General features: G+C 37.0%; 1 protein-coding gene across 2 annotated transcripts; it reads right to left on the bottom strand.

The window, feature by feature from the left end:
- Positions 1–225: 225 nt before the first annotated feature.
- stxbp2 (syntaxin binding protein 2) lies at positions 226–12,074 on the bottom strand. Of its 2 annotated transcripts, none has more exons than XM_022752670.1 (19): positions 11,998–12,074; positions 9,436–9,485; positions 9,278–9,359; positions 8,591–8,667; positions 8,426–8,501; positions 8,153–8,256; positions 7,503–7,651; positions 7,336–7,420; positions 6,548–6,678; positions 6,310–6,417; positions 5,628–5,685; positions 5,462–5,527; positions 5,103–5,183; positions 3,248–3,389; positions 2,933–3,039; positions 2,751–2,849; positions 2,572–2,657; positions 1,048–1,208; positions 226–935 (listed from the first exon to the last, which is right to left on the bottom strand). In XM_022752670.1, the coding sequence occupies exons 1-19, from the start codon at positions 12,032–12,034 to the stop codon at positions 856–858; spliced, it is 1,779 nt and encodes a 592-aa protein (XP_022608391.1). In that variant the 5' UTR covers positions 12,035–12,074; the 3' UTR covers positions 226–855. The 2 variants fall into 2 exon arrangements, with proteins under 2 accessions (XP_022608391.1, XP_022608392.1); XM_022752671.1 differs by having other exon boundaries at positions 1,048–1,205.
- Positions 12,075–12,517: the final 443 nt, after the last annotated feature.

Below are 12,517 nucleotides of genomic sequence, written 5' to 3'. Positions count from 1 at the left end.
GACATACAATAAACGCATGTTCTCTTAAAAGCAAGGATTTTAGGAGAGCATATTAAAGGTGGTTACATAAGATACCAAAGTCAAAAGATCTCCACAATGATTCAAAATAATCCAGAGCATTGAAGTTCAAACCAGACTTTGGGATCAGTTTGTGTGTGTTACCCATTTAAAGTAACTTTTTATGTCAAATCCTCTGGAATACTACTCACAAGACACAATTTAAAGTGAATCTTATGTTTCTTTTATTACTCATTTTTAACAACAAAGACACAATCACTCACCACACTTGCTCCCAGCAATATATTAAGGTATATGGTAAATGTGCAAGATATCATAAGACAGCAGTTGAGACATTTTATCTAAGATTACATTTTCAAGAGGAGGGGAAAAAAGATATCACACACTTAATGTGACTGAACACGATACATACTTCTATTGACTTATGTACATCTACATTATACTTGAAGATTTTTGGTGTAAGATGATCCAGTTTTGTGGAAATTACGTCGTTTTTGAGTACAAAATTTGGTAAATCAAAAATACAATAACAAAAATAAGAATTTGAATGAAAATAGTACAATAATCAAAATATTATTAATGTCTAATTAAATATTTTAACACAATCTTAATCACAGCAGTATACAAATCCCAATTCACAACAAACAATAAAAATAATGTTCTAAAATAAAATAAAGAATCACAAATCTTTCCTTTCATGGCTACATCTAAAATTTCTCTTCATGTTTCACTTCAGCTGTCAAGAGATGCTGTGACAGAAGACCAGCAACTGATCATCTCGAACGAAAGACTAAACCCTTATTCCAGTGTGCTCCTCCCTGTTCGGGATCAAATTATCTAACAATCAGGATTAGGAACTTGGTCCAGACTCTTCAGGTCATTAAGAAAGTTGGTTGGAGTCAGGATGTGAGATGACCCTGTCAAAGAGATAATTATATTTATATTTAAAGCAAAACATTGTAAATGCTGCAAATCTGGAGGAAGCAGATACAAGAATTGTGGCCTTTGTGTGATGCAGTGATTGCTTACCAATCAGCACTTCCCATTTCCCCTCAGTGGCTCGAGTGACTTCATAAGCAGAACGCATCTCCGAGTGTGAAACACCACCAATCACAAATATAATAAGTCGAGGGCCGGAGCGATACTCTGTTGGAGATTTATTTTTGTGCCAGTGTCCAAAACGTGCACTGCTGTAAAAGAATTACAACAATAATTGAGCAACAAGTAACTATTACTAAAACTAAGGCCTGTTTGTGAGCAGCCAGTTTCAGTTTTTAATGATGATCCATTATTGATCACATCCAATAACAGCAACTACTGCAAGAGGGCTGTCACTTTTCATTTGAAATTCGAATATTCGTTCGAACGTGGGACCGAACGTAATGGCCTGTTTGAAATGTAGGCTACAGTCTCTATAATCGCATCAGACCATCAGCAGGTAATATTGTTAATAAAAAGATAGCCAAACTTGATCAGGATCATGTTAATAGACTTGTGTTTCTGGCAAATAATATGAAAAATTAGGTCGGGCCGTTTGGCTTGACTTTCGGTTCCATGTTTTACCTTGCTACATTTTTAGTTCAAAGGTGTCGGAGCTCCCTCCTGTTTTCTGGCGTACTGTGTGTTATATGTTACTGTAGCACTTTGAGACTTTGAGTTTCACTAAAATGAAAAGTGTGGCTAATTTTTTTAAAACGTTGTTTTATTGAGAGCAAGGTAGAAGTGACAGGCAGAAAGAAAAAAAACGATGAGTTAATACAGCCAACAGCCGTTAAAAATGTAACATTTGATTGCTGGAAGAGTAGTGACAGCCTATACTGCAATGTAATGATGTGCTCCTCTTTGATACAGTATTGTGAAGAAACTGACCCTGATTAATAAAATGTGATATCTGTTAATATATCTGTAATCTGAATCTGTTGACAGTGTGTCCAAGACAGAAAAAGGTATCAGCAGTCTGGAGGCAAACAGTCAGCTGCACTTATATTTATATTTCATTGTAATGCTTTGCTTACAATCTATGATACTTAGTGTCAAAATGTTGCAGAAGAGGCCAAATTTACCTCTTTTCCTACTGCCATGTCCACTTTTATATAGCCAGCCGTATATAGCTAGGTTATCTTCTAGTGTTAATATTAATGAGTACTCAGCTTTAATTCTGCACTTTGCTAAAAAGGAAGGAGACAAGCATTGTGCATTATACAGATTAAGACTGAACCCAGGTTCATCAGGGTGGTTTGTATAAGCACCATCATCATGGTGGGTATTCCCTGGGGGATTACAGACTATTCAAAGCAAAACTGGCTTAATTTCACCTTTTCAACTCCAACCCACTTCGTCAGAAGTGAGTTGGAGCTCCAGCTAAGTTACAGGGATAAAAGCTTTTATTTGACAACAACAATCTGTCTGCTCTCCCAGTTAATATTTTTGTTGGTTAAAATAAAGTCAAAACAATGGAAATTTTTATTTTTGGAACATGAGAAAAGTATTTTTTTCTTAGCTATCATGTTCTTCCTTTAAAAAAATATATTTCTTTATATATCACGCACGCACCTGACTGTAGTCTGAGTTGTATTGATTGGAGCAGGATCAGAGATGAAGGGCCATTGCTTTCTGTCCAGTTTGTCCTCTATGGCATTCTGCAATACAGAAACACAGATGTTGTCAAAAGCTGAAAGCAAGACTTAGCAGGTGTACCACCAACACCTGAAACCTGATTTTGGCTTTTATACCTCCATGACATCTTTGATGATGGGTGTCCATCTAGAGAGCTCATATGTGCTCTCCGTGCGCTCCTTCCGTTCTGGCAGCGTTTTCCCAGCATTGCAGCCCTAACAAACAATACAACTTGTGTAAAAAATCCCAGTAGTACACAAAATTGAGACTGTAGCCAAACTGTATTCAAAACATTTACCCCAGCTATAATGTTACAGCCCAGGTTCTGCAGGTTGGTAATGATGTTGCTGTCAGCCTGTATGTTTGCATGCTGGATGAGCTTGGCAAGGTTCTCCTCCCCGATGCCTATATGGATAACCAGACTCTAATTTATAAATGCTTAAGGTGATGGTAACACTTGATTCTCTGCTATTCACTCAATATCATTATTTTCTTATGTTAACCTTTCAAATTAGCAGCCACAAACACATACAAGTATGCTTCGTTGTTCAAAACAATTTGCTTTTAAAATGTTGTATTAGTTAAGACAGTAAGAGCTGTAACAAGGGCACACCTTTTTTCTTGTGGAATATGAACAGCAGTATGATGCGGATTTTGTCATAGGCCTCAATTTCTTTGTTGAGGAGCACAGGAACAATGCTCTTCATGGCATCTTTCAGGGCTTCCCCCTCTGCATTTTCTCCCATTGCCAGGTCCTGTGGAAGACACCCATGGTTAATTATTAACTGTTACTGGAATCTGATTTACCAATTACAACTCAAGTCAGCTGACCGACAACTCACAGGGTCTGACACGTGATTATTTTCTTCTCAACTTCATTCTATTTTTTACCACTTCCTCATTCATTACCACGCTATGCCTGTAAGAGTAGCACTATTACTCTTTAACTAAACTTCTTAAAGGTTAATACTGGTACTACATACACTGTAAAATAATCTTTATAATCAAAATATTTAGAGACAAAAAACTATTTTTAATAAAAGAAAGTGTCCTAAATTGCACAGAAAACTTCCAGAGTTGCGTGTATAATCCATTAACTGTGTCAAAAATAATGACAAATAGTGGCCCATAAGTTGGGCTTTTATACTTACATCTAGCTTTGGGATTTCCCTTTAATGCAATCCTGGGCCCTGTGTGACCTCCCTAAAAACTTTTGCTAAGCTTTATAATGAATTTGCACTAAGCCTTGTTAGGGCCAATCAACAACAAAACATTTTGTGGTCAACTGAATCTAGAGAATGGCTAGAGAAGCACATAAAAACATAGCACATCACATTGTTTGTAAAGCTACACACATACATTTGTATTGGGTTGCCAGAAACAATGTAAAACACTTAAACAAATGGAAACTGACAGAGAGCTGCTGCTGTTTGGATCCCACTGTCCATCTTAGAGCCAAAATATGGCCACTGGATTAAAGAGGCAGCTTTCAGACATCCTGACAATCCATTAGTGAAGCCAAGTGATTCACTCGTACAAAAGAGCCCCATTAACACTTGTATTTTATAATGCCACAACCATGCATAGCTTATCATTTCCTGTGTGCTTGTGGCTCCTCGGATACAGGACTAAATGTGAGAGAATACATACCAACGGGGAGACAAAGCATGTCTGGCACATACAAACAACACACTGAGGCTTGGCACTGTTCTAAACCAGGGCTTTATCCCAGGCTCCTGTTGATGGAGGGATTTCTACATTACCACGTAGTAAATGTATGTGTTATTAAACGCCTTTACACTCAGTAATGACATAACAGTTTCTTCTGCATGTGTGTGGCTATATGGATGTTGATGTATGGTCCCAAGCTTCTTATGCAATATTACGATTATGATTCTCCATTAAATATTACCAGGCCATGCCAGTGGCATTTGAACATACCCCAGAGGAGCTATAAATAAAGACACTATCACATTGAGGTCACTTAGTGTGTGGACTGAGCAGAATGGAATAATTCCATGTCAGACATTCTCTCCAAGACACTTACTGTCAGTGACTAACACAGTGGGGGATTCTAGTTGATCCCTTGTGATATAAAAGCTACAGACTGACAGGTTGTTTTGCCAACAATGCATGAGCAGACAAATTCCAAGAATATTACGTGTACTGGCCCAGCCTACAGGCACCTTCCTCTGCAGGGAACATTATCACGCTTCTATATATACCTTCAATTATGTATGTACAGGACAACCATAGCTTCACTCATCTCATTGCCATGAAACTGTACATGAAATAAAATGGACTTAAACAGTATAATTGAAGACACAACAAAAATGTTTTTGTTCTATCACAACTGTTTGTTGCTTCGATGACAATGCTGTTTGTGTCCTTCTTGCTCTTTGTCAATATGTTGGTCATACTGTCAAAACATGACTATTTTTAATTGCACACCCCAAGAGAGAACTGACCTGTTCCACTTCACAAAGCTTATCAAGAGAGGTCTTGTACTTCTTCATACAAGCTTCAGCCAGATGCAAGTGAGTAGAATACTGAGAATGACAATACATTGAGATTAATTGTTATTATTTATGAATTAAGTTTAAGTACAAAATCACAATATGACAATGAAAACCAATAAATGATTTTTCAAAGCTACAAGCAAGAGTGACAACTCTGATCTAAGATATGTTTGAGGGAATAAGATGATTTTCTCTCAATCAAGATGATTTGTTAGTCCTTATCATGAACAAATTGAGAGGGTACTCCCCACTACAACAGAAAAATTATAATGAGAGGTGAAAAGTTGGCTCTTCTTCACCCCACTCACCATGCTCAGCTCTTTCTGATACTGAGGCATCTTCTTTAACATCTGAGAGAGATCTTTTATGTTGGCCTGAAACGCAAAACATTTTTATCAAAAATTGCATGTTCAAATAAAAATAATTTTCATGTTATGTCATAGACATCTGTAATAATTGCCCATGAACACTCACATTGTCGGTGCACATTCTCTTGCTTTCACAAAAGGTACGAAGCAGCTCTGTCACTTTCCTGCAACAGTGGGTTTGGGAAATAGTTAGTCACCTCCTGTAGGATCACATTTAATCAGTTATAATAATATTACTGAGAAATCAAATTATAATCTAGTTTGATGTTTTTAAAAAGGTCAATACAATCAAAATTTACCTTACTATTACCTTACTATTAACATACTTATCAGTTATCATACATCCTCTCAAAGTCATTCCACTAACTTTTGTGTTTTAACTTATAATAAAGAAGATGGCAGACATAAATTTACCAACTCAGTGCTTTGTGGAAATTTAAAATTAGGAAACCAGATTTTTACATGGACAAGCAGAGGGCATTTTACATTGCCTTTGGGACAACTTTCTTACTGCAATCTTAGATGAATTAATTATTTTCGTTGCTCTCCGCCAAATATGGCACAACAATGTAATTTAATACTTTTAATTATTTAAGTATTTAATTTATTGGCAAGGTACAATATACAATTTCTGCCGAGGAGAAAACTCACAAGGTGAAGTGATTGTTTTCAATTTGTAACATAAAACCAAGTGAAAGCAATGACCACAACATGTTGGGAAGGAGGACGGTGACACCAAATCATATGACAATATCACAGATATCCTCACCGAGTTGTGACGGACTTACTTGGTGACATCTGCGATGTGCATATGTCTGAGCTGTAGCCAGAGATCATCATCTTCATCCAATAGCACTTCTCTCTCTTTTGAATTTCCAATGCCGGTTGTCTGATACCTTAAACAAATAAAACAAGCACATCCATTCAACACAAATGAGTATGGAGAAATAGTATTCACACTGTCCTGGCAAAAAAAAAAAAAAGGAACAGCATCCCATATATAGTATCATACAGATGTTCACTCACGTATAGATGTCCTGTTTGATATCTAGCAAGTCGTAGACCATTGCCTGGAAGGTCAACTCGTGCAGAATAGGTGAGATAGGATCAAACCCACGATCAACAATCAGTAGCTGCGATCGCGCCTTATCAGCACCCTAAAACCAATCAACATAAAGGATGTCACGTAATACTACTGATAGATAAGGTTTATATCACGTGTGCACAACAAATAAGGATCTATTCTACAGTTCGCATATAAGGTCCTTTGATATGTTTGTGAACTTGTCATGCAGTGAAAGTCTTGTCAGCTTTTATCTATCCAAGTTCAATATCACCATCTGATGCAGCATTAGGTAGCACTTCAGCAAAATTGCAGTTTCAAGTACAGCACAATACAGTATAGTAAAAAAATATATATACAGAGAATGCTCAGACAGCGCTGCATATGAATGCACTTCAGATGTATGGGAGCAAAAAGAGAACAGTAATACATGCCTGTTAAGACTCATCTCGGGAGCAAGGAAATGTCAGCTAAGAAAGACAGAAAAGAAGTAGGGAAAAAATGGGAAGATCCAGCAAAGCGTGAGAAAAATAATCAACAGGAAATTAAACCCAGAAACCACAGAGACATCCACAACCTGTGAAGGTAAAGAGCAGCAGAATCCCAAAGGATGTGTATTCTCACGTACTAGAAAAGTTTAGCAGATAAAGCAGTTTAAGAATTCAGCTCATCATTTTTCGAGGAAGAATTGTGTTGATAGAGTAAAACAGACAAGGTTTGTTGTGGATGGCGGGTCTAAGAAGTTCCTCACCTCTCCCATGCTTGGGTTGTCAGCTTTGTGAGCAATAAGGCGCTGGTGGACCTCCTCAGCCAGTCTAGCATTCTCCTCTGGTCCCCTGAAAAACAGAGTGATGGAGTAGAGAATTACCAAATAAATTCAGTAGCAAACTATTTCCAGTGTATGCAAGCCTTCCATACTTGCGATAACGGACTGCAGGGTACTCCTTAAGCGTGTCACACAGAGTTGCAATCTGCTCTGCCAGATTCTCCATCATTTTGGCTTTTTCTTCATTCGGCTTGGAGCTATAGAAAGAGTACAAGGATGTCGGGTCATCCACGGAGAATACCTGCAGGGAGAGGAATTGATATATTCGCAACAGTCAATCTACACTATTCAATATTTTTACATTAACAATGGAAAAACTTACTGTGTGTAATGTGAAATTGTGTTCATATTGATGAACCCACAGAGACGTGTGACCCCGCTCTACAGTTCCCCTGAACTCTATGGAGCATTTTAGCACTTCTCAAGCTCGTCTTTCAGCTCAATGTTTTGGTTTTCATGGATTGCAACTTTTGTTGCACTCTTATTGTTCTCATCAGCCTAATTTTCAGCTTCAGCAGCCAGGAATTTAAGTGAAAAGGCTCTGATAAACCCACTGAACACTGCCTGCCCCACACCAAACACCACACAGACAAAATTAATGAGTAGCTATTGAAGAACATAGAGCATTTTGTAGCTAGAGGTAAGAGATTATTTTCTCAGCTGCTGTTGTTTAGAGTTAAATGAAAGTGAATAAGAACAATGTGGCCAAAAAATTAAGAGCAAAGAGGAGATAAATCCCTACCTGGGACTCATACGGCAGAAAAGCAACGTTGATCTCTTTTAAAGTCTTGACAACCTTGGCAACTCTGGATCTCCCAATCTCAGCAAAGAGACCATCTGGGCAAGCTGTGGAAAAATATATTGTGAAACTGTCAATGTTTTGCATAGAAAATTTTAAAATAACTGATTGATATAGGTTTGAGCACTGTATGTTTTTCATGGAATTTCTAGATGAAATTAATGGTACAAATTTGCACAGAATACAGTGCACAGACACACACAAAGACAATCTTACTGTCAGTGAAGAAGATGTGTACTGCTTTGTAAGTAAAAGCAGCATCTTTGAAGTCATTAATGAGAGCACGTACAGACTGTAATTGAAAAAAAATTTTTTAAAGATTAAGAATATGAGAAAAATCACATTATAGAGGCAACTCTAGGGAAAAGGGCAACAGCTAACCTTCTCCACTGGTGAAATCAAATAAATGGCCTCCAAACTAGAGATGGGCTCCCTGCGTTTGTTGATGTCTTCCACAACTGAAAAGCAGAAAAAGCAGGAATTGTGCTTAAATCTTAACAATCTGACTTTACAAATACCACATACAACTGCAAATAAAACATCAACATCATTACTTTTATGTGAAGTGAAACACAGTAATATAAAATATAGTAAATGCTGGGATTAATTTCATTTGTGTGTGGAACTCCTAGAAGGTTACAACATCAATCGCCCATGGGAAACTCAACCAACTGGTTCTTACTTTAAAAAGGCTGGTAAAACTGTTCACAAATACAAATCCAGATTTTCTTTGATTGTGATTTGGTGAGTGAAGTGGCACTGATGCGAACCGTATCTTCATTTTCATCAAATCAGTAGGTGATCACTTATGCCATGGGGACAGTGGGCGTTTTCAACTTGAGAAAGATTACATATACCCAGGTGTAATGTACGGAACAGGATGAGCATTTTGTATGTAGCCAGGACAACACATCTCACATGAACTACCAAAATCCTACTCTAAACATTGCTCTGTAAAGGCAGTTTGAAGAGGCTAGCATAAGTAAAGCAACACTTGAACAAGTGTATCTGTTGGTTTTTAAAGTTAGATCTCTTCTGTATGCAACCATTAATTATCTGCATACTTACTGGTCACCCCCTCTGCCAAAATGTCAGACATCTTACAGCAAGAGGACAGAATTCGCATGCTCATGTGGTCCACAATAAGAACCTGAAAAAGATAAACAGGGTTAAATTCCGTATGATAAAATCAGGGGGTTTCTTAATTCTCATCGGGAAACTATTACCTTCCATTCTCCATCCTTCTTCACACTCTTAATGACCCCATTGAGGATTTCTGTAGGAGGGAAGAAAAAGATTAATATATTATTACAGAACTATCAATAACATCTGAGGAAAATTCCAATCTCGGCACAAAAAAATTTAAATGGGAATTTCCATGTGTAAACACAGTTAAATTAAAAGGTTAAGTCAGATATGGTTTAAAACTCTACAAGTCAGGAACCAGGAACTTTTTTTTTTTTTTTTTTTTTTTTAAAAACAAACCCATATTTAGCACTTGTATTTACCAACTCAGTCAGTTGGGTGAAACTTCCTTGTTGTATACTCTTGAGATTAGAGAATGAAGATCAGACAACAGCATAGTTGTTACACCGACTATGTATAGGTATGGTACTACTGATGAAACAAACTGCAAAACTGAGGGTCTCCTACAGTGTTTTACAGTGCAGGTGGGCCAACTTGACCAAAAGGCCCTCAGATCAAACATTAACTTTCAGGGTAATACAGCAGTGGCACTATTTCACACAGCAAAAGCCATTATATTTAGTGTAGCTATTGTTTAGGCCATCATCTTCTCACCAGGATCTGAGAGAGTTACCACCTCTGCTAAATAGTTTCCTTAGGGAAACCACCCCTGAAACTATGTCCTCAATCCCTTAACACTTAACTGCCAGTGTTTTAATAGTGCACAGAAGAAAGGACTGTGGAAAGAGAGATAAAAATGAAGAACTACACTGATGTGATATGTTTTTCACTCAACTTCCTTGTTTACACAGCAGTAATTCCCTAATGCGTATGATTCATTGTTTTAGGTTTTCTTACCATATCAGTTACTAATTGACATCACAATTGTTTAATTCACTCATAGTAATCACTACATGATGAATTGCTTAAGAAACAATAATTGGTGTTTATGGGGTGGATATTGTTTATTTGTTTCTGGGTCGGGACTATCAAAATAAGATGACAGAACTTTGATCTATCCAGTACTAACATACATTCAAAAACTTAACACACTCTGCCAGAATCACATAATATGAGTTTACAACAAATGATGTACATGTACTACTACTTACAAGAAAGATTACAAATCATTTTTATGCTTTTTCCATAAAAAATGAATCACATTCATGATTTTTCTTGCATTGTCCAACCTATTTCCATACAGGGAACTGGAAAATATGACTACTTGTAACTGGGGTTTCCTACATCAAAGTAGACAGCCATCAAGCCATCTCAGTCCATGTATTTGTTCTTTTTTAAAATGTAGAAAAATATCTAAATGAAAATGACACAAGTCTGATTTGCTTGTAACCGAATGCTGCATTAGGTCTTACCTGACTTTATTATGTCTATTCTCTGAGTTTATTAATAATGATTATAGTTTATTTGGCATTGTCAGCTATGACAATTGCGATTGCGCTCTCCCATGCTTTTACTCAAGTTATATGGACAACAATATTTTTGAGCATCAGATCAAGCTCATAAGACCTGGCCACATGCCACCATTCTAACATCATTTATAGATTTCCAAAGTCCAGCCCTGCAAATGCAAATGCAAATGCTTTATATTTAAATTGGTAGCAAGTTCAAAGAAATGAAGGTGTATATTCCAGACCTTATAGAAATAATTAGGTTATAGGCCTACAAGAAGAGCAAGTTAGTTGCTGGTCTGGTCTCTGAATCCTGAGCAAGCTCAGGGTTACATGTATTACCTGTACATACCATAAGATTACAGCACATTTGAGTGAGGGTGTGTTCACACCACACTCCTACACTACACTACACTCCTTTATACAGGAAGACAATCTAGAGTTGCAGTGACATCTCCTAACCCTTGGCATAGAGAAAAGATTGTGCTAACATTATAAGTAGGTTAAAACAACAATAATTTAATTTCAATTCTTAAAATATTATATGAAAAAAAACATGTATAATAAACATTATCATTATATAACTATACAAAGCTTTTTGTCGTTGTAGAGACTTGTAACACACAACCACAACGTATGACTTAATATTTATTACTAGTACTACTACTTTTAAAGCCTTATTGATTTTATGAAGTATTAATGACGTTTTGTAACAAAAGTTGTGATTCTGTTGATGTTTAATAGTTTACCGCATAAATGTGCCAGTTAATTTAGTCCAGCACAAGCGAAGTTTCTGAACTTCCTTCTAGGTTAGCTAGCTAACGTTAGCATAAAACTTGGACTGTCACAATTACACCTGCTAACGCCGCGATGTTTTCTCTTTTTACGCCAGCCAAATATCACAACAAGCCACCGCTTCCCCTCAGACAATATTGTTACCAAGTCATGCAAAGCAACAACAATGCTTTTTTTTATCCACGACTAACACTATTTAGTTCGGTATTGTTAGTATTTTAATTTGGACTCGAGCAGGAAGAAACATTTATCGGACCGACATCTCCTGCAGTGTTTTGTGTTATACGTAGAGCGTCAGTTTATGAAGCTGCTACGCAATTAATTCGATTAATTGACCTGTGTCTTTTTGTTGTAATAAACTTATGAAAGCAGATATGTTACAACGAATGTGTCACTTACTTTCTCCAACTACCGCCTTTAGCCCAGTCGGTGCCATCTTGACAACAGTCTGCCGCCTCGTCGGTCACTTCCTTGTCAAAGCCTGTATGGTTAAGGCATAGAGGTTTTGACAGTGAAATGTTGCCCCCTACTGTCTGACACCGTTGTTTTAAGAACACATCTCATTCACAGTCTATGGCTGTAATAAATAATATATCTGTTTAGCTACATTCATTCTGAATTATTCCAATCTGAAACAAAGCCTTTACAATTTCTGGTTGTTTCTAAAGATTCACAGCAACTTGTCTGGCCTGGATCAAGTACAGTCATGGATGAGACAATGGGCACCTGGGCATGGACCATGGATGTTTTAATAGAGCATAAGTCATTTGTAGAATCTTTGTTGTCATTTTCTTCTACTCATTCTCATTTTGTGCCTATTTCTAGTCATATTGTATTTTCTTTTTGTTGTCATTTTTTGTCGACTCAAACTCTCTTTGGCTGTTTTGCATCTCTGTGTGCTCATTTTGCATATATTCTA

The sequence above is a fragment of the Seriola dumerili genome, unplaced genomic scaffold (assembly GCF_002260705.1).
Source record: "Seriola dumerili isolate Sdu_G_001 unplaced genomic scaffold, Sdu_1.0 BDQW01000169.1, whole genome shotgun sequence".
Taxonomy (NCBI): domain Eukaryota; kingdom Metazoa; phylum Chordata; class Actinopteri; order Carangiformes; family Carangidae; genus Seriola; species Seriola dumerili.
The sequence above is the reverse complement of the archived record's forward strand: the minus strand, read 5'-3'. Positions and strand labels throughout refer to the sequence as shown.